This window comes from Stegostoma tigrinum, chromosome 8 (genome assembly GCF_030684315.1).
Source record: "Stegostoma tigrinum isolate sSteTig4 chromosome 8, sSteTig4.hap1, whole genome shotgun sequence".
In the NCBI taxonomy this organism is placed as follows: Eukaryota; Metazoa; Chordata; class Chondrichthyes; order Orectolobiformes; family Stegostomatidae; genus Stegostoma; species Stegostoma tigrinum.
Window position 1 is genome coordinate 49,996,628 of NC_081361.1, and position 22,180 is coordinate 50,018,807.

Sequence of the window (22,180 nt, forward strand, 5' to 3'; positions counted from 1 at the left end):
ATTTGATAGCCCTCTCTTTGCTTAAAAAAGGGGTCATGCCATTGCAATGCCTTCATTTGTAAACAGTGGAGAAATTTGGAAAAGTATTCCTGTTGTGAGGAATTCTTCTTTTGTCTGAATAATTCATTAGTTGAAAATCAACCTACTGAATGTGTCTAGATTCCAAAATATTAGCTGGACTAGTGTAGATGACAGTCACAGCTTGCCATCTCTTAATAATGGCTAATTCATTTGTGGTTCATTCTGCACTTTCAAAACCTACTGTCAGGTTTCTTGTAGATATAGCAATGAATGAGAAATAGTTGGTGGAGCTTTGGTTTCTTGAATGAAATTTTCAGTTCATGAATGATGGAGACACTGTGTAAAACCCTAAAAATATATTGTTAAATGTTTTGTGATCGAGATTCCAAGAATATGTAAATAGGACTAGTTTAATAAGTCTGCAAGCTCATGCAGTTTATATGGTTCAAAATCCAAATATTTGAAAAATGAGAGCAAATGATTGCATTCCAATGATTTCAACAGAAGCAAAAATGAACAAAATTTGAAGGAAACTGTGGAAATAAATCACCACCCAGGGTAGATCAGGATTTGATGCAGATGTGACAGTACATCTGGGCAACTAGGGATGGGCAATAAATGCTGTCTAGCCAGCATCACTCTAATCTCGTGAATGAATAAAAAAATACAAACATGCTAATTGTGATTCATTTATGTTAATCTCTCAAATTGATTATGATTAATCAGAGGAAATTACAGTCTTTTTGTTGATATTCTTGTTATAGACTTAAATTGTACCAACGCTTCTGGGTGAAGTAAGAATTCAAAACATAGCTTGAGGAGTTTAATATTGTATGGATTTATGCTTTTATATAAGCTTAAATGGTGATTACACAGCATTTTGGGCAGTAATTGAAAGCAAAGATGGGTTAATGTTTTGAGTGCATGAATTCAGCCAAAACAACCTTTTTTTTCAGATGCTTTGATTCCCAACATCTTAAAATTCCAGGTTAGCAGTATATGCTTTCTGTTTATACATATTGTTTATGAACCTGTATATAATTATATTCCTTAATTTTATATTTTAATTTTCTTTTGTTTTAATTGCAATGTGAATTCAATCACTTTTTTTTTCATTTTCAGTTTCCCTCCATCTCAGCAATGATGATACTGTGGCTAATGGCTGGAACCCTGTGTCTGGGTATGTCAAAGATTATTCTTCATGTTCCTGGAATTTTAACATATGGGAAGTTGTATTTCTTTCAAACAAAATAAATAGCCATGGCAATGCAGACCTTAGTTTTGCTGTATTGCTATCCATGTCAATTTGTTGTGTAAATGATATGGTGCTACATTTAAAATTTCACTTGTTTCTTGGTGATCTTTTATAAATGAGATATTAAAAATGTTCATTGCTCCTTCATTCACGGGAGGCTTTTTAATTTCTTTAGCCATCACCTTTGAGGCTTCCTGAACCAGTGGGCATTTTTCCAGCTCATCTGCCTCAAGACATCTTCTAATGATACTCTTGATCCAACTGACATAAGGTTTATTGGTGTCACCCAAGATGACTTTGTTTTTAACTTTTGCCACAGAGTAGGCAAAGATTTTTATAATGCCTCCTCTGATTGCACTGTTGACATGGTATTTATGATTATGATCCTGTTTGGTAGTGTGGCAACACAATTTACTGACATTACTAAGCAGTTCATCTTCTTAATGGAATAAATTATATTTTAAGACAAGATGTTTAGTTCAGTCATTAATACTTTCGGTCACTTGAAAATAATCATGAATCAGTGAAGTGCAGGATAATTATGGATCAGTGAGTCATTTCAGTCTACCTCAGCTCATTCTTCTGATTTGCATTTTCCATTAAGTTATTTCTTCTTCTGGTAGCTCCTCAAAGTGAAGAGGATCTTTTCTAGAGTGTGGTTTGTAGCAAGAATCTGTGTATAGAGTCTTTTAATGTGAAGAAACTGTTAAGCTGCAGCTACCACTGCATGGTTCTGGACAGTCAGGATACTCTGCTGTTCCTACCAGCTGGAAAGATTTACAGGTTGGTAATTTAACCTGTCTGGCTCTGTCCTGAATGTGCCTGCTATGGCCATTGGGTCCTGGAGTGAGAATTGAGCCCAGAGCTGTGATTCAGAGGCAAGAAGCTACATTTGTGTCACAAGGTGATCAAATCACTTAACTGATACTTGAATAAGGTTGAGGCGTTTATCTCCAATACCTAACACTGAAGACATTTTCTGAATTTATTTCTTGGCATACCTTGAAGTTGTATGAACATATCAAGTGACAAACAAGGAAAGACCAACTTATCTACCAAGCCGCCCCCACTCATTGTGGCTGGAACATTTTGACTAAATCCTACTGATTCATGAAATATTCTTCGTTTGGGGATAAGTGCATCATAAATTTTAACATGTCAGAAAGCAGATAATGATCATTTAGTAGTCACTTTGAAAGTTTACTGAAGAAGAATAACCTTTTAGTTATTCTTCTTATAGCTTGAAGTTGTACCAAAACCTCTTGGACAAATGGGAACTCAACAAGTAGACAACAAAATGTGAGGCTGGATGAACACAGCAGGCCAAGCAGCATCTCAGGAGCACAAAAGCTGACGTTTCGGGCCTAGACCCTTCATCAGAGAGGGGAATGGGGAGAGGGTTCTGGAATAAATAGGGAGAGAGGGGGAGCCAGACCGAAGATGGAGAGAAAAGAAGATAGGTGGAGAGAGTATAGGTGGGGAGGTAGGGAGGGGATAGGTCAGTCCAGGGAAGACGGACAGGTCAAGGAGGTGGGATGAGGTTAGTAGGTAAATGGGGGTGCGGCTTGGGGTGGGAGGAAGGGATGGGTGGGAGGAAGAACAGGTTAGGGAGGAGGAGACAGGTTGGACTGGTTTTGGGATGCAGTGGGTGGAGTGGAGGAGCTGGGCTGGTTGTGTGGTGCAGTGGGGGGAGGGGACGAACTGGGCTGGTTTAGGGATGCAGTTGGGGAAGTAGCATGAGATTTTAAGATAACTTCTGTGTATACTTCTTTATTAGCTTAAGTTCGCAGTTCTTAATGGACTGTCAATGTTATTATATAAATCCAACTCCATTAATCTTTTTCATTGTTTTACGGGATATAAGCATTGCTAGTAGAGCAAGCGTTTATTTCCCATATCTAGTTGTCCTTGAGAAGGCTGCAGTGAGCTGCCTTTGTGTGCTGAAGCCCATCTGTGCTATGTATGTATGCTGTCTGTTCTATTAGATTAGGAAGCTCTCAGTCTTTGACCCAGAGAGATTGTTCCAAGTCAGGACGGTGTGTAGTTTCATGGTGAACTTACAAACGGCGATCTCCAGTAGTTGTTTATTTTACAAATGATGGTGTTCCCATGTGTCTGATGCCCTTATCTTTCTAAATAATCCAATTTGGGTTTGGAAGGTGCTCGACAAACTGTTTCAGTTCATATTGTGCTTTGTGTTATGTAGTAGGAAATAATCAGATGATTGTACTTCGACAAGATAATGGCAAGGAAGTGCTACCTTCTGTAATTTACTGTAGTCTGTCCTCTCACATGTTTCTCTCTGTGAGACTGTTGACATGTGATTTGTCACTTTTGACTAGAGAATTGGCACAATCAGACTTTTGGATTAAAGCTGACCTCAATTTTCATTTATCAAAGCGGAACAAGAAATACACAGTCAACTTTCAAACATTATCTTGTTACCAAGCCTGGATTGCAAAACGAACGTCTTTTCATTTTAATGGACTGAATATTATTTACGCAGTTTAAATTTAAACATAGAAGCTTCTGGGACGTGATATTCTCTGTTTATAATTATTCCCTTTCTGCCTCTTTCAAAATATTCAGACATGTTGTCCTTGGTACTCCTTAAATCTTTTTTCTAATGAACCTATGTTCTGTACATTCTCTTTTAAAATCCAAACAGTTATCCCTTATATTAGCATAACACACTCATTTAAGTATTTTGATATTTTCACCAAGCTCTTTGCTTTGCCCTAGCTGCTGTTGAGTTTCTCAAGTGCATTTGGAACTGCACTCATCCAGACAAGTGGAGAGTATTTCATCTTGACTTGAGCTTGGGAGATGATTGAAAGAAATCATTCGCTGCAGAATGCCCTGCTTTCCACTTGCTCTTGTAGCCATGGTGCACCTGTGGCTGGTGCAGTTGAATTTCTGCTCAATTATAGAAGCACAGGATGTTGCTGGCTGGGAATTCATTGGTTGGTGAGACCATGTAATATGATGCGAGTGGTTAGACTCTCTCTTGTTGGAGATAGTCATCACTGTGCACTTATATCGATTGAATATTGCTTGCTGCTTCTCAGCACAATATTGTCAAGGTCTTGCTACGCACGGTTGTGGATTGCTTCTTTATCTGAGGAGTTGTGAACAGAATTGATCACTGTGCAATCATCAGTGAATATCCCAACTTCTGACATGAAATCAAAAGCAGGTCTTGATGAAGCAACTAAAGCTTGTTGGAATGAGAATCCCTGTAGGGATGCCCTTGGGCTGAGGTAACTAACACTATCATATCCTTGTACTTAGCCAATGAAACTCCAGTTTATACTCATTGGAAAATGAAACTTTGTACAAATTCAATGAACTCTTTCAAGATTATGGCAGTGAACTTTGAATTGTTGGTGTTTTGCCTCAAAAATGGATTTAGATCTTTGATCACAGATCAAAACATTTTCTTGATTTAAACAATTTGTTTCAATGTGAATATTTCTATTCTCAACAATATATACTTTACGTTAGCCAACACCAGTCTTCATTGTCAGTCATTTGTTTGTAACTTTGTTTACTTTGGTGCATCCAGTCTATACATTTAGAGTGTTTCAGCAGAATAGTCCACAGGGAAATTAATGCAAACGCACAATTGCCAATATTTCCTCCAGTAATTTGCACAATTCAGTGGTACAATTTCCACATGTTTTTCTACTGATTTTCAGTGTTAAATTTAGCAGTTTTCAGCAGAAAGCCTGTGAACTGGCTACTTATCCTGTTTCTTCAGGGCTTCCGACAATTTGCAATTGAAGACAATAAAACCCCCGTGGAATTGTTATCCATTTAAACGTTGGTTGTCACATGTGCATTCAAATGATTTCACTTGGGGAAAGTACTGACATCCTTCCATTATTGAAGTACTGGCTTAAATTTGGATGGGAATGGATTAGGGCTTATATTGTTCACGTGCACACTTTAAAGTAAGGACTACTCATTTAAAACCCCTGTTGCTTATCCAATATTGTGAGAAATGCATTCAAAAGTGGTGATTTTAGACTTGATAGGCTGACATAAGATTTGAAAAGAGAGGTATACCATTCAGATTTTAAGCCTGTTCTATATTCAGTTCGATAATAGATGATCTGCAACATTACAAAGTAAAAATCTGTTATTCTACATTCTTTAGTAAAGAATTGGCCTTGCCTCAGTGGTAATTTTGAAAGTGAGTTCCAGATTTTCAATACCCTAGATGTAACCTAACCCTAACCCTATCACTTGCTTATATTGTCCCTGAATGGCCTAATATTTATTATGCCATCCTTCTGGACTGTCGTACCAGAGGAATTTTTTTTTCTCAATTGACTAATTTAAAATAAACAAACCAAATATAGTTAGTGGAGCACAATAACAAGATTCAAACTATCAGAAGAAATGTTTAAATTTAATTCAAAATGTCATTTTTGAGTGGATGAGAATGCACTCAAGCCGCCCCCATTTCTTTCACCATTGGATTGGTAGATTTTATTGTGGGGTGTTCTCAAGTACAGGGATACAGTGAAAGGTGTACAATGTCCCCACATAAGGCTCATCTTAGGTACCAAGGTACCTAAGTACAAAGGTAAATTTAAGTAAATTATTGATGCTGTATGCTTCCTTCTTCATCATGAGTCTTTTTGAAAGACTTTTTATTGGGGTAGACACAATAATTAATTTAAAATACATTCTATCAGTTCACTATTCAAGAAGTTGTTCATCACAAACTGCTTGACAGACTTAAGTTGCCACGTGGCATTGCCATTATGTCATCAGCTCCAACTTGCAGATACAGAAGTTAAGCCTTTACTTTTGAGATGATTTTCCAGGATAGCTTGTTTGGATTCTTCTGGTCCTTAGTTGTAAATTCTAATTTGCTGCCGTGATGTATTGCCTCATTGTCCAGTGGGATTTTGATTTTTACAGCCTGCTTTTTGGCTTATTTACCCCATGGTTCAGGTAACATTGATGAAATAATTTGAACTCATGTATTCAATGTAGTGCTTTCCAATTATGATTGTGTATTTAAGAGCCATCTCCTGAATGTTCCTTCTTCTTAAAAAAAACGCTGGCTTTTTACAAATTCACCCATGGAACGTGGGCACACTGATTGGGCTAACCTTTATGGCCCACACCTGGTTGCCCTTGAGAATGTGGCAGTGACATGCCCTCTTCAAATACTGCAGTCCATTTGGTGTAGTTACAATCACAAAGACTTTGGAGAGGGAATTCCAGGACATTAACCCAGAAAAACCGAAGGAATGGTGATATATTTAAAAGTCAGCATGACGAGGGGCTTGGAGGGGAATTTTGCAAGAGATGATGTTTCCATTGTAAATGCTACCATTGTCCTTCTAGACAATAGTAGTCATAGATTCGAGAAAGTACTGTCTAAGGAGGCTTGGTGAATTTCTGCACCGCAAGTTATAGGTGATATACACTGCTGTTATCATGCATGGCTGGTGAATGGAATGATTGTTTGTAGGTGTGGTACCAATGAAATGGGCTGCTTTGTCCTGGATGATGTCAAGCTTCTAGAATGTTGCTGGAACTGCACTCATCCAGGCAAGTGGGGAGTAGTTCATGGCACACCTGATATGCATCTTGAGATTGAACGGTCTTTGTGGAATCAGAGGTGAGTTACTTTCTGCAGGATTCCTAGCCTCTGACTTGTTCTTGTAGCCACAATATCTATATGACTCACCCAATAGAATTTCTGGGCAATGGTAACTCCAGGATGTTGATGGAGGGAAGGGGGTGGGTTCATCCTTTGATTGTCAAAAAGCAATGGCTAGATTCTCTCATGTTGGAGATGGTCATTGCCTGCCACTTGTGTGGCACGAATGTTTCTTGCCACTTGTCAGCCATTTGCTGAAGACTGAAATCTGTGATATTGAAACCTCTAGAGAAGGTCAAGATAGATCATCAACTGGAAACTGCTGACTGAAGATTGTTGCAGATATTTAAAGCTCATCTTTTGCTCTGATGTCCTCACTCCATCATGAGGATGAGGATGTTTATGGATCTTCCACCCGTTCAACTGACCACCACCATTCATGTATGGCATTCTCAATCTGAGAATAGGACTGAGCATGATGCTGTCAGATTAATCTGCAGCAGGTAGATTTATGAGTATGAGACCAAGCAAGCTTCTCCCTCTTGTTAGTTTCCCCATCATCAGGTGTGGACCCAACTAGCAGCTGTGTCCTTTGCGACATCATCAGTGTCGTCAGTAATGGATGTTACAAGCCTGTAGAGCATAGATCTGATCTGTTGGTTGTGGGATCCTTTAGCTAGGTCTATCATTTGCTGCGTATGCTGGTTAGCATGCAAGTAGTCCTGTTTTGTAGCTTCACCAAGTTGACGCTTATATTTAGGTATGCTTGGCGATGGTTCAGGAATGTCCTCCTGCAATGTTCATTGAATGAGGATAGGTCTCCCAGTTTGATGGTAATGGAGAGTGAAAGATATGCTGGGCTGTGAGGTTGCAGATCATGTTGAAGATCAATGCTGCTGCTGATTGTGCACAGTGCTTCATGAGTGGCCAGTTTTGAGATGCTAAATTTTTCAAGTTTATCTCATTTAGCACAGTGATAGTGCCACACACCATTATGAGGGGTATTCTCAACGTGACTATGGGACTGAAGATGATAATGCCAGATGCAGCTGCAGCAGGCAGATTGATGGAAATGAGATCAAGCTTGTTTTTCCCTCTTATTGGTTTCCTCAACACCTACTTCAGATCCAGTCTAGCAGCTATGCCCTTTGGGACTTGACAGCTCAGTCAGTAGTGCTATTGCCAACTCACTCTTGGTGATGGACATTGAAATCCCTTGACCAAGGTACATTTGTGCATCCCTGGCACTCCGTGCTTCCTCCAAGATGTGTTCAAAATGAAGGAGAAATGATCCATCAGCCGAGGGGATGCGGTAAATGACAATCGGCTCTGAGTTTCTGTACCAATGTTTGACTTGATCGCGAGACTTCATGGTTCCGTGGAGTCAATGTTGAGGTCTCCCAGGGCAGCTCCCTCTCAGCTATATACTACTTGGCTGCCATCTCAGCTGGGTCTGTCCTGCTGACAGAATGGTTATGGTGTAGGTATGACTATGTTAGGCTGCTTCTTGACTAAACTGTGAGACAGCTCTTCCAATTTTGGCACTAACCCCCAGATGTTAGGAAGGACGACTAAGTTGACTGGGTGTTTGCCATTGTTGCTACCTTAGTCAATGCCAGCTGCTGTGTTCGATTTCATTCCCTTTTTTCTGAGACTTTCTAGTGACTGATACCAATAAGTGGCTTGTAAGGCAATTTTCAGACAACAGTTGATCAACCACATTACTGTGGATCCAGAGTCACAGGTTAGACCAGCAGTTTCCTTCCGTAAAGGACATTAGTGAAATAGGTGGGATTTTACAACAATTGACAATGGTTTCACAGTCACTGTTAGACTTTAATTCCACATTTTTACCTTCCCCTCATCACAACTTGTTCTTTTTCAGGCACAGTACTTGCAAAGGCTTGCCCCTTCTTATTTCGGGAGTGTCTCCTCGCAGCCTTATTTCTTTTTTAAGGCTCCGTTATTTTTGCCACATATCTCTGGTGTTGTGGGGCCATTGTTGAGCTTTTAGAATAGACAGATATGTTTAGTTCAGTGTAATGGCACAGAGGTAATAAATTTTATATTATGTATAACGTGCAACAATGCATTAGTAAAATCATTTTGATTGTTTATGGATAGCTACTATTATGTTAAAACTGACAAGTGAAGTTCATGTTATTTTCTGCAATACCAATTCACATTTTCCTTTTCTTTCTTAAAAACAATGATTCATGCTCAGTCCTGAGGCCATACTTACGGACTTCACTTACAGCCTGCAGTTTACCAAAGTGCCTTTCTTCATGTGTAAATTGACAGGTTGTTTGGCAAGAAAGGACATCACTGTTGAGTTTAATGTTGCTTTCACCCACGCATATCCACTTTTAATCAGGAGTTTGTGCACTGTGATGAGGTGTGAAAGCTCCAGCTGATTTTCCTGTTTTTTGAACTGGATTGCCTTCAAATTTAACACCTCTTCTGTTGTTGTGCCTCAAAATAGCTAATTCAGCCTAGATCAGGGGGTCAGGCAAGGTGGCAGAAAGTGCAGCCTCCAATCCTTTTTAACGTTGATGTATATAACATAACAGCGCTATTTTTATCTCTGCTATTTATTTGAAGAGCTTAAGAGGAATAAAAGAGGAATGTGCAGATGAGAAGCAAAGACCATAATGATCTGAGCAAAATTGCGAAAGAAGCAAAGGAGGTCCTTCTTAGATTTTTAAATTAGTTCACAGATGTAAATTAATATCTAAAATTTCAGTTGTTTACATTGACCTTTCTTTACTTGCAGGAGTCTCTGTTTCAATTTTAGCACATGACCCAGTAACAACCTTTGAGATTCCTCCATGGAATTTTACGATGCTGTGCACACTGCACAAGCAAGCAGCTGTCGTAAAAGAGAGAAGCTGGCAGCTCCAGCCACACAGGAATTCAAGCAGTCGCCACTCTTCGCTTAACGAGCATGTGAGAAATGCAAACACATCGCATTCAAATAGCATCGGCCCAAACGGATTGCATAGCCAAGATGGCTTCAGTTGTTGTCTCTGGAAAGAAGCTGATTTACATTGTCCTGCAAATTTCATCACCGAGCAAAGTAAGAATCTAGAACCTTGGCATGCTTTTTCATTTTTTTTTAAAGTTAACTTGCTAATGTAATACAATTGAAAAGTGCAGCTTGGTTAAATTAATATTAAAAGGCGATCAATGTACAAACGTCACTGATGATTCAGTCCACCTAAATGACACCAGATGTGTACTGCTAATGGATTCTAATTTCCTTAATGCTGGATTTTATAAAAGAGCTAGAAAATTTCATTGTAAACCTTTTGAGCTAGAAATGAAAATCTATTGTATGATTGATACAAGAAAGTAAAAAATCAAGCTGATAAAACCACCCTAATATAGCATGGGATGGCATACTAAATTAGCACAGTCCATTTCACAGCTGGGGTATAAATTTAGGGCAAGCTGATTGATGATTCTAATTTCTGCTGGGTGTAAAAATGTATAGAAATTATCACAGGCAATAAATCTTGATTTCTATAAGCCGTAAGTGTAAAACTGTTACAAATAACAGCATTAGCATTGACCGTGAGTTCCGTTTAAATTACATACGCCCTCAAACCACCCCATTATTACATAGAACATTACAGTGCAGTACAGGCCCTTCGGTCCTTGATGTTGCGCCAACCTGTGAAACCAATCTGAAGCCCATCTAACCTACACTATTCCATTATCATCAATATGTTTATCCAATGGCCATTTAAATGCTCTTAAAGTTGGCGAGTCTCCTACTGTTGCAGGCAGGGCACTGCATGCCCTTACTACTCTCAGAGTAAAGAACCTGCCTCTGACATCTGTCCTATATCTATCACCCCCCAATTTAAAGCTATGACCCCTCGTGCTTGCCATGCTTGACAAATGATCCACTTGGCTGGCCTTATTCCTAAAAAAGGATAAGATCCACCTTGGGAATAGTGTCCTGGCAATTTGAATAACTAGGGTTGTAGAGAGGGCTTTAAACATTAATGGGGAGAGGGTTCAAGTTGGGGCATACGTAGGGTTGCGAAGGAAAAGATACTCTAGCAAGCAGTGCAACTGTTTTGCCAATGATACTCTGAGTAGAACAGGAAGGGGCTGAATGTACAGCATAAAAAGGACACAATACATAGGGTCAAAGGGGTGAAATGGTAAAAGGGCAATATTAGAGCTCCTCACTTAGTATTCAGAACAAAATAAATGAATTAATGGCAAAATGAAATCTTGCAGACAAGGCAAGAACTCATGAAAATGTTGGGGTAGTCAGTGATCACTGGGAGGTGGGGGAGTAGCATTGCTCTGGGCTATCAGAGACTGTTGGAGGCTAATTGAAGTCCGTCAAGCATGATGGGGAACAGTAGAGATTTTTGAGGGTGAGCCATTCAGAGTCGATGGAGACAGAGGGTGTTGGAGATCTCGGAGGAATCATGTTGGTTGAAGGCGGAATATCATTGTGTAACAACAACCACATTTTTTAAAACTGGTATTTGGAGAAATGCAGTGTGCCCTTGGTGTACTGGCTGGCTTGCCATAGCTCTACCTGTTAAGTGTCTTTGTTTGCAGTTTGTGGAAACAAGGTGAAACATGGTGTCCAAGTGTTGCAGCTGAAAATGTGTGTATTTTAAAATCTGTGAGAGAACTAACTACTGAAACAAACAGGAACAAAAATGTAAAATAAAAATCTGCAACTTTGAATTGCTGTGTGAATCAAATTGGCTGTGCATTTCCCTACTGCTAGGGAAATGAAAGGTAGATGTGAGCCAGAATTGGAATCTTACCCACTCTCATGGCTAAACAATGAAAAAGCAACATAATTAAAAACATGAGCGACTAAGAGTTGCAACTCTATCAGTATTGGGAATTAGTGCTTGAAACTATATGGCAACTTTGACCTCATGAAGGAGTAGAAAATCCAGACAAGAGAGCTTTTGTGAGATTCAAAGGCACACTTTGAATTTCATATTCATGTCAATATTTGTTTAACATCAACATGAGATGGAGAGGGAGACTATTGATCAGTATGTGACTGCTGTAATACATCTGTCTGAATCCTGTGCATTTGGACAACTGAAAGATGATGACTTCAGAAAAGAGGATTGTTTTTGGTCTGAGATTCTTCCATAAGTGCACAGCTGCTGATAAAGGAAAATATGTATTCTCAAGAAACCGTTGAACACACAGAAGCTCTGAGTTGTCAATCACTGCCAGAGCACGTTAACAGATAAACAGCTAAAGCTTTGCATTTTGCAAAGAGACTTTCCATGTCGAATAAAATCAAAATATTGGGGAAAATAGGAGAAAGTGTTTACAGAAAAACCATTTGAAAGACCAAGGGCAGAGGGCAGATTGTAAATATTGGGGAAAAAGGAAATCCCATAAAAACAAGGAAAGAATATTGTGCATGAGGAAAACACTGCTCCAAGAAGTGAATCATTTTTCATGCAATCGCTTGGCTAGAAGGAAACAGAACAAGTCTACAAAGTTGGCTGTTAGGAAACTGTCGACAATAGCTCTGATGAACCCTCCACATTGTACACGTTGGGGGGTATAAAGGTAGTAAATGGTTTGTAACTGTCAGAGTGATGATTGCAGAAGGAGAAAACATGTGAACATGAAGCGTCAGACAACAGTGCATTGCTCCACCTCATAAATTTCACAGATCTGTGTGAAGTGGCTCAAGATAGTGGTACAGAAATGAAACCTTCAGAAGTAAACTTGTAGCTAAATGATGGAATGATACTCATGCCTTCACTACAGGAACCAAGTCTGAAACGTGTGATCTCACCACTTTCACACAGTACAGAATGACAAAGGTCAACTGTTTGCCAGCAGCAGTACTGGGTCAGCAGTGAGCTGCCACTTATCATCGCAACAGCAATCACCACAGCTATGATACTCCCTGGAGAAGCAATATCATCCTGGGACCAAACCTAGGATACAAGAGGAATGACCAGTGTTAATGCATACACATACTGTTTGGAGAACTACACAATTAAAGACTATGTATGTAATTCGTAACTTGTATAATCTGTACATCATGTAACTTGTATAACGTATCAGCATAAATAACAGTGCATGAATGTTTTTAATGAAAAGGAAACTGGTTTGAAAAATGGAATTGTACCCTTGGTGTAATGTTTGGCTTGCAGTAATCATGTGACCCCTTCCTCTGCTATTAGTGTCTTTGCGTACAGTCTATGGGAGCTGCTAAACACGCATCATTTGGAACATGGTGTCAGAGTGGTACAGCTGTAAGAGAGTGGACGCCCAGTTGCCTTGCTTGTTTTACAAGTTTGATATTACTACTCATTTATTTACCTAAACTTCTCTTCAACCCATGTCAGCTTTTGTGTATTACATTTGTAGACCTTGCTAATTAACTTAGATTTCAAAAATATCATAACGTTCACCATTTGACATTAAGTTAGTATGTATCTGAATTAAATGTGCTGTTTGGAAATTCTGAGGAAGGGTCACTGGACCCGAAATGTTAACTCTGATCGTTTCGTCACAGATGCTGCCAGACCTGATGAGCTTCTCCAGCAACTTCTGTTTTTGTTCCTTATTCACAGCATCTGCAGTTCTTTCAGTTTTTATAACAAATATATGTCGGTCTCATTTGAGATTTTTAATCAACCTAGTCGAAAGCTTTTCAGGGAAATTTCTAGATTACCGTTAGCCTATGTATGAAGAAGGTTTCTAATATTCTAAAAGTCTTAGCTTTCATTAATGCTTTTATTCCAGACTCTTACTTCAGAAGAAATAGTTTCTCTTTAGCCACTCCATTAAATCATCTTGAATGCCTCAATTAGACTCAATCTTATGCATACGAGGGAAGGCAAGCTGAGTCTATAGGACCTGATCTCCTAATGTAATCACTTTAGTTGCTGTGACATATAGGTGATTACATGCTGCCCAAGTTGCCCAAGCTGGACCCAGTGCTCTCAATGGTATCTAACCAACCTGCCACATATTTGCCATCTCTTTGTTTTCAGCCATCTTGAGACAAAGGCCAGATAATTGCAATCAGAGTTTTAGTAATATGTTACATTTGTCCCCTAGCTTTTAGTAACTTCAGTGCTTGAACCATACAGGGGAGAACTTTTGAAAGCTAATGGTGTAACATTTATTTCAATGCACCCTTTCAGAAAGATGCTTTGCATTAAATGGAAGAAAGAAACAGAAATTGATGTTGCACAGAAATTCGGTTGAACTTTCATGGCACCCTGTCTGCCATGGCTCTTCACCTCATCGATGACAGATCGGGGCTTCATAATGCTCTTTGCTTGGAATTGTACAGCATGAAAAGTCAAACTGCTCGCTACTGCCAGGACTTCCTACTCTTCATGTCACTGGTGCCATATTTGAAGAAGACCTGGTACATATCACTTCAGCTGATGCAGCCAGGAACTTCAGCCTTTACATTCAGGACATGGTCCACAGAGGGAACATAGTTCCTCTGTTTGCTGACAGGGACATGGAGGTACTGCTGGAAGGGATGGTGGAGAGGGGGACAGTGCTTTATCCTGCTCATTGGTAAAAGAGGCCATGCCAGGAACCCTACACAATTTGGACTGAGATTGCCATATGGTCAGTGTTGTGTCCTGGATAAAATATAATGAACAGCAATACAGGGAAGTGCCTTGCACTTCACAAGGATAGGTGCTACCATCTCTCTTTGCTGCCTGACTCTCACCGGGCCATCCGTTTCTCTAATTTTGCTGCTGCGCTCACATCTTACTAATGGGCCACAGCTCTCATGATTGCAGGCATCATTTCCACTCAACTCTCGCACACCCCATCCTCCCAAACCAGCAATCTTTCCTGTTGCCTGTACTTTGTACTCACTCACTAGGGATCATCAACATTGACACCTCTCCTAATCCTGCATCAGCACTAATTAGCCTTTCACCCACTTCCATCATCCAATTTCATCCACTTCGCCTTTCAAGATGGAGGTGAACTAGTCCATTTCTGCTGCTCTGTCCATTTTTATTTCTCTCATCTATGTTTATTTTTCCTTCTTTCTTCTTGGCGATATCCTGAACTCCCAGCCTCAGCATCACGGGCCCTCGGTCCCTGGTCGGCAGTCCCTTGGTAGTTCAGCATAGTTCACACACAGGCTATCAGCCTCAAGATGAAGCGTGGTGTGTTCTGGAGGCTAGGTGCCAATGTGAATTGGGTTGGAAGGACTATTATTGTGAACTGTAATTTTTTTTTCTATTTATTTGAATTTGTACTTAAAAATCTGTACCTAGGTACTTTTGTACCTAAGATGGTGCTGTAAGTGGCGACTTGTAAACCTGCCACGTATTCAAATCAGTACACGTTGACAGTAATGCTAACTCTAATTCTAAAATTCATGCTCAATCCCTACCTTTATCACATTGCAGGAAATATTGTCCCACATCCAGGCAGAGAAGTCCAAGACTAGCAGGAATTTGATGGACAGGACAGTACACATGCCAAAAGAGAAAAGAATTCTTTAGCTGGCTGGAGGAGAACAGACCCACTCTCATGGGGATGGGAAGGCCTCATGGGCAACCAGCCCAGTAGCCTTCATCATGCTGTGCTGCTCTCCCATTACCACCAACAGTAAATAACTCTTAAACTGCAAAAGGTTTTATTACTCATACGCGACTAATTCCCTCTCCTCTCATACAGACACTAGCAATACCCAGTGAGTCTCTGCCCTGAGGAAGCCAGTATTGGAGACTGTCAGCTCCACCTCTGCCTCTACCCTTTATGGATGTACCTGCAAGGCTTTCACTGGCACCGTCCACAAGCTCAGGGCATTCTGTACCTCGATTAGGCTCTCAGGGAGACAGTGTGGTGCTGATGGCCGCCACCCTCAGGGAGAGGTCACATACCAGAAGCTTCCTCTTGGGACAACCCTTCCTTTCCACCAGTGCCCCCTCGGAAATACCAAAGCCCAAAAGAGTTCTTATAAGAGGGTGAATCTGTGTCAGGGAAGGATACTTTGAGCAGGCCTTGACCCTCTAGGTTCAAATACACTTGCGGACCACTGCCCAAGTCTTCCAGGCCAACAGGGCTAGCTGCAGAGCAAGCATTTTCCACTCCATCTGTGGAAGGTGGGACTGCACTTCGACATAGTGAAGAGAAAGCCAAAAAAAATCTTACCGAGAGCCCACAAGTGGCATGGCTAGCATATTGCTGTTAATTATCTTCCAATTTCATGAAAACAACTTCAAATACGACCTTTAAATGTCTGCTTCAGTTTCTTTGCTGCTGTCGGACCTTGTTAAGTTGCAGCGCCTTCAGACATTCTAAGCATGAAAGAAATTGTTATGGCCAAAAGTTAACCATCTTTCACAAGTAACCAATTCTTTCACTGCAGATAAACTCAAACATCAGGAATTCTTGAACCTTGACACTGATGTGTACGAACGGGGCCTTGCACTTTAATATGGACAACACTGAGCCTAAATGCAGTTGCAGAGATTATGTTAGGGCTTGACCCACTCTATCATTACACACTTACAAGTCAGATCGCAGAATCATTGATCATTCCACACATCTCTGGAGGGAAATGTTGATTCTATCTATCAGCATTCCACAGGAGTACATTCAAGCATAGGGAATGTGCAACCGACAGTTAATGTGTCCACTGTCCCTCATAACCTGTTGAGAACAGCAGCACAAAGGGCTGTCTCTCTCAGAGTAAACACTGTTCTACAAGATGCCATTCAGAGCAACATAGAAGAACAAGAAGGGTCACTGGACTTGAAATGTTAATTCTGCTTTCTCTGTACACATGCTGCCAGACCAGAGGAGTTTCTCCAGCAATTCCTGTTCTTGTTTCAGATTTCCAGCAGCTGCAGTTCTTTGTTTTATTTGTTGGACAATAGTGTGTTCAAGATAAAGAAAGCAACTGATCAATATCATGCATTCAATTCTTGGTATCCTACTCAATACCGTGTACTTTCTGAAACTTTCCAATCTACCTAACCAAAGCACCATTTGATGTTCGTACCCTATCTCACTGATGGCTACATTTTCTCTAACAGTCAATACTCTGAAAATACTTGAACATATTAAACTAATCAACAAGATTATTGGGAAAAAGAACTTTGATTTTGAAAACATTCAGACTTTATTTTAAATGCTGCCTTTGTCGAAAATCTTTTCCATTTGTGTACTGGCATTCTGTGAAGTGAATTCAAATGTTTGTAATAGTTGAAAATTTTCAAAAGCATGAAAAATCCCCTCTGGATAAATAGGTTCTAAAGTAAGGGGAATGTTTGCATTTGAATAAATTTTATATTGTCATTTTCTTGTTTAAGTGATTACATAACAGAAATTCTGTATTTTTATCATCTAAGATATTTATTTTGTTTCTAAAGCTTATTTTGTTTGGGCATTTATATGTTGTACTGTTTACTCCAAAGTCAAATAGCAAGTAAAGTAAGGAAAAAAAATAGAAAGCATAAAGAAAAGAACAGAAGGAAACCATGTGTCTCAAGCTACATATTCCAATAGTTAAGATTGTGGTTGAACATTTTGGTTAAACTTCTTTGTCAATTCAATTTTCTCGTCCTATTCCCATGTTCATTGTTTACCTTAGTGCCCACAAATCTACTAAACTAATAATTGAGTATACACATCAACCAAGTATCCACAGTCATCTGCCAATGGAGAATTTCAGCCTTCGAAGTGAAAAAATTTCTCAGCCAAAGTGGCCCACCCGTTAACTTGGGCCTATGAGCCGTGGTTCAAGAGCATGGTTCAAGGAAATATCCTCTCCGTATTTATCCTGTCAAACTGTTGAACAATTTTATATATTTCAGTGTGATCACCTCTTAAGTTTCTAAACTCCAGAAAGTCTGAGAGGTAGTGGGAACTGTGGATGCTGGAGAATCCAAGATAACAAAGTGTGGGGCTGGATGAACACAGCAGGCCAAGCAGCATCTTACGAGCACAAAAGCTGACGTTTTGGGCCTAGACCCTTCGTTAGAAAAGGGGATGGGGAGAGGGTTCTGAAATAAATAGGGAGAGAGGAGGAGGTGGACTGAAGATGGATAGAGGAGAAGATAGGTGAGTTGCAGTGGGAGAGAGATCCCCCGAGGTTGGTCCGGAGGGTAACTTCTTCAGCTTAGGCATCCTGGAAGAGGCTTCGCAGTGAGGTTAAAATTGTGATCAGAGATGCTGCTTGGCCTGCTGTGTTCATCCAGTCCCACACTTTGTTATCCAGAAAGTCTAAGATCATTTTCATCGAACTTTTCTCACAGGACAATCCTCTCATACCAAGAATCAATCTGGTTAATTTTTGCTGCACCCTGTCCAAGGCAAGTATATTCTTCCTTGGATAAGGAGAAAAAACTATACACAGTACTATGGTCATCATATAACAATGTTCACTATAATTGCAGCAAAATATCCCAACACTTAAACTGCAAAGCCCTTGCAAGAAAGGCTGACATACCATGTGCGTTTCTGTTTATTGGAACGGTATGTTAACTTGATGTGAACAAATACTTTTATCTAAGTTATGTATAGTGCTCCTCCCTCCACCCCCTCCTTCAGACCAACAGTTACAACTCCCGAGCATGTTAATACTTTTTCAGATTTTTCCCTTCTTCCTACAAAATTGGATAATTTCACACACTTCTCGAAATTGTCCTCAATCTGTTGTCTTTTTGCCCAATTACTTAACTGGCCTGTATTAGTTTGCAGTATGCACCATGCAGCTTCATTCCCTATTTAGCTCTGTGATGATATATTTTGCTCAGACCTCCTAACCCTTGTCTGTCACTGATTTAGTTTGTAAATAGCTAACATCTTAACACTGACCTTTACAGACTGCTACAGGTTATACCTTGCCATTCTGAAAATGACCTTATTCCTTTAAAGTTTTAGTACTCATAAGGATTAAAAACCCCATTTCCACACTGTGCAGAAACAACGTAGTTTACAAAATACCATGCAACGACTGCCACAAGCAATACTTTGGACAGACGGGAAGGAAGCTAGCCATCAGAAAACACGAACAACAGCAAGCAGCAAAGCGACACGACAAACTTTCCCTAATATCAGTACACTTGGACAAAAAGAAGGCCATCAGTTTAACTGGGACAACGTAATCACAGTAGGCCAAGCCAACCATAGGCACACATGGGAATTCCTAGAGGCATGGTTCTCAACTCATAATGCAATCAACAAACATAGAATTAGACCCCATATACAAACCATACAGAACAAAACTGGAAATGGCACTACTCACCATAATGCATTGGACAGTATAAATCTCAAGCAGTGTCGAACAACTGCGTCATTGGTGGCCTCACTGATGATGTTTCCTAGCATGGTGACAAAACATCTGAACGAAAACAAGCCAGCTTGGCGAGCAAGTCAGGAACCTGATCCTATTCCTTCTCTGATTTCTGACCATTATCCAATCCCCAATTCTTGCTGATATATCACCTGCAAATATGAGATCCTATGTAATAAACTTTACTGCATGCCTTCTGAATTCACAAACGTACCATTTATTTCTCTTAGCCATCCTGTTACATCCTCAAAAAAACCTCCTAATAGATTGATAAACCATGTTGATTCTGCCTGGTTATACTGTGGCCTTCATTTGGAGTCAGTGGCAAAGCATCAGCGCTGACATCTGATACAGCTATCCACAATTGTATGAAGGTTCTAGTAATTGTATCAGAGATAATGGGAACTGCAGATGCTGGAGAATCCAAGATAATAAAGTGTGAAGCTGGATGAACACAGCAAGCCAAGCAGCATCTCAGGAGCCTGAGATGCTGCTTGGCCTGCTGTGTTCATCCAGCTTCACACTTTCTTATCTAGTAATTGTAGGTTTGTTAACAATAGGAATACGCTTGAAATTGTGTTTTAGCCCAAATTTGTGCTCTCAACTATAGATGGCACTGTTGCAACATATGATTGTTTGTTTCTTTGCTTGTAACTCTTGGAAATTGCACTGTAAACAAAGTTAATCCCCAGCTCTAGCAACATTCAGACACTGAAGAAAAGAATTCTACATCTATATATTTGGCATGTTTGTTCGAACATGCGAACTCTCCTGATGGTAATTGAGACTCATAGAAGAAATTGCAGAATCTGTATTAGATTAGATTAGATTAGATTCCCTACAGTGTGGAAACAGGCCCTTCGGCCCAACAAGTCCACACCGCCCCTTGAAGCATCCCACCCAGACCTATCCCCCTATAACCCACACACCCCTGAACACTATGGGCAATTTAGCATGGCCGATCCACCTAGCCTGCACATCTTTGGACTGTGGGAGGAAACCGGAGCACCCAGAGGAAACCCACGCAGACACAGGGAGAATGTGCAAACTCCACACAGTCAGTCGCCCGAGGTGGGAATCGAACCCGGGTCCCTGGTGCTGTGAGACTGCAGTGCTAACCACTGAGCCACCATGCCGCCCATATTAAATAAGATCAATTGTAAAATTCTTCTCTCAACAGACCTCAACATCAGTTGCATCATTTTGAGAGTTATTAAGTTGAGGGAAAACGTTTATGATGTAAAAGATCTGTCTAGAACTATAATTTGAAGAGTCCAATTCACCAGCATTAGGTGATTGTAAGAAAGAGGGAGTTCCAGATATGTCTACTTGAATATTTAAAAGGCCAGGCTAATTAATGGGAGAGAGTGGCCTCACTGCCCAATTTAAGTACATCAAGGACGCTCCTGAGAGAGGAGGGCCAATGGGAAGCATTGACATGTCAGCCGACTCACCAGCCAGTTTGAGTCCTGCATATTTATAATGGAGAAAGTGAAGGTACCTCAAAGCTACCGCCTGAAGAAGAAGGTAGATTTCTAGGTTTAAGAAGTTGGCAGCTCCTTTAATTATTGAGACCACAACTTCTGCACAGGATAGCCAGTTGCTGCATCAATGCCCTGTCATCATTACTGGCTTAAGATGATTCATTGCTTACCAAACTGAGGCCAACACATAAGCTTGGACATGTCCAGGCTGCTGTGAGGCATGTGCTTTGCCAAAAGCCTGGTTATCACAGAATGGGCCCAAATGTAGTTACTAAATGTAATGCCCTGAATTGTTTGCCCCCCAGGAAGCAGTTGGCCCTCAATTTGATCACGAGCTGACCTTGTTGAAAATGGCTGCAGGTCATTTCATGGGACCAGACTGGCATGGTCACTGACGTGGAATTATACACCTGCCCACTTCGCATTCAACCCAATCTCATTTAAAAATCATGCTCAAAATTTGACTTCAAATTCTTCAGTTTCAAATAAGGACTGGCAGCACATCTAACATAATATTTCTCATGTGTCATTGGATATAATAATATAACAGCATTGGTAAATAACTCTAGTGGCAATCCAAAACAAAATGTGATTCATCACTTTCAGGTCCATAATAACATGAGTAGCTGTTGAATCATAAAATCCAATAGTAGTGATAGCAATTCACTAATATGACTTAGTAATTTAAAAAATGTCACAATTGGACTTTTTAAAGTTCAAGAAAGGATTGAGTTACCAAGAATTACTCTTTTTGCTCTGTTAACTTCAAAAATTTGCAGTCTGTTAGTGTATTTAATGTAGGAAAACCCTTAAGCTTCATTTGAGTATTATTGAATGAAATTTGACACATAACTGTGTAAGGTGAGATAATGGCGAGTGAAGAAAAGCTTAATTCAGCAGTAGTTTTAAAGGGGTGTTTTAAAAGGGGGAAAAGTGCAAAAGAAATGCAGGCTTTTAGTGAGCATTTCCAGAGCTTAGGGCCTTCGCAGCTGAAGGCATGGCCACCAAATGTGGATAAATTAGAATCAGGGATTCTATTGATTTTCTGCCAAGTAAAAGCAGCAATGCTATCAGCTTTATAAAAAACGTTAATAAAACTCATAAAGATGAAAAACAGATGATAGAGACAATTCAGATGATGTGGTTCATCTTTCTGTAGATACCTTTGGTTGTATCAGCGTAGTACTCATGGATGAATTTTGCCTGCTCAATGCCACCCATTCTATTCCAGGCGGTAATCACTCTTTGCTTGAAGAAATTCTTTATTAGGTTAGCCATAAATTTTGCTTTCACTGGCATTTTGCTAAATCCATTTTTATTTGAAACTTTAAGGATGAAGAGATTATTTTTATTGAGTCGGTAACATACATGCAAGTCAATGGCTAATTATGAATTAGTAACTACAGAACAAAATTGTACACTTATTATCTTAAGAAAATATATAATTATGTGAGCATTTTCCTTCTCACTTAGCTCAGGCAGAATAT

General features: G+C 40.0%; 1 protein-coding gene across 2 annotated transcripts in view; it reads left to right on the forward strand.

Moving 5' to 3' along the window:
• lepr (leptin receptor) overlaps positions 1-22,180 on the forward strand; it is a 132,355-nt gene that overhangs the window by 6,164 nt on the left and 104,011 nt on the right. For both annotated transcript variants that reach the window (XM_048539680.2, XM_048539679.2), the window contains exons 2-3: positions 1,144-1,201; positions 9,673-9,975. In XM_048539680.2, coding sequence (XP_048395637.1) covers positions 1,162-1,201; positions 9,673-9,975 — 343 coding nt within the window. In that variant the 5' untranslated portion in view covers positions 1,144-1,161. The remainder of the gene's footprint in view (positions 1-1,143; positions 1,202-9,672; positions 9,976-22,180) is intronic.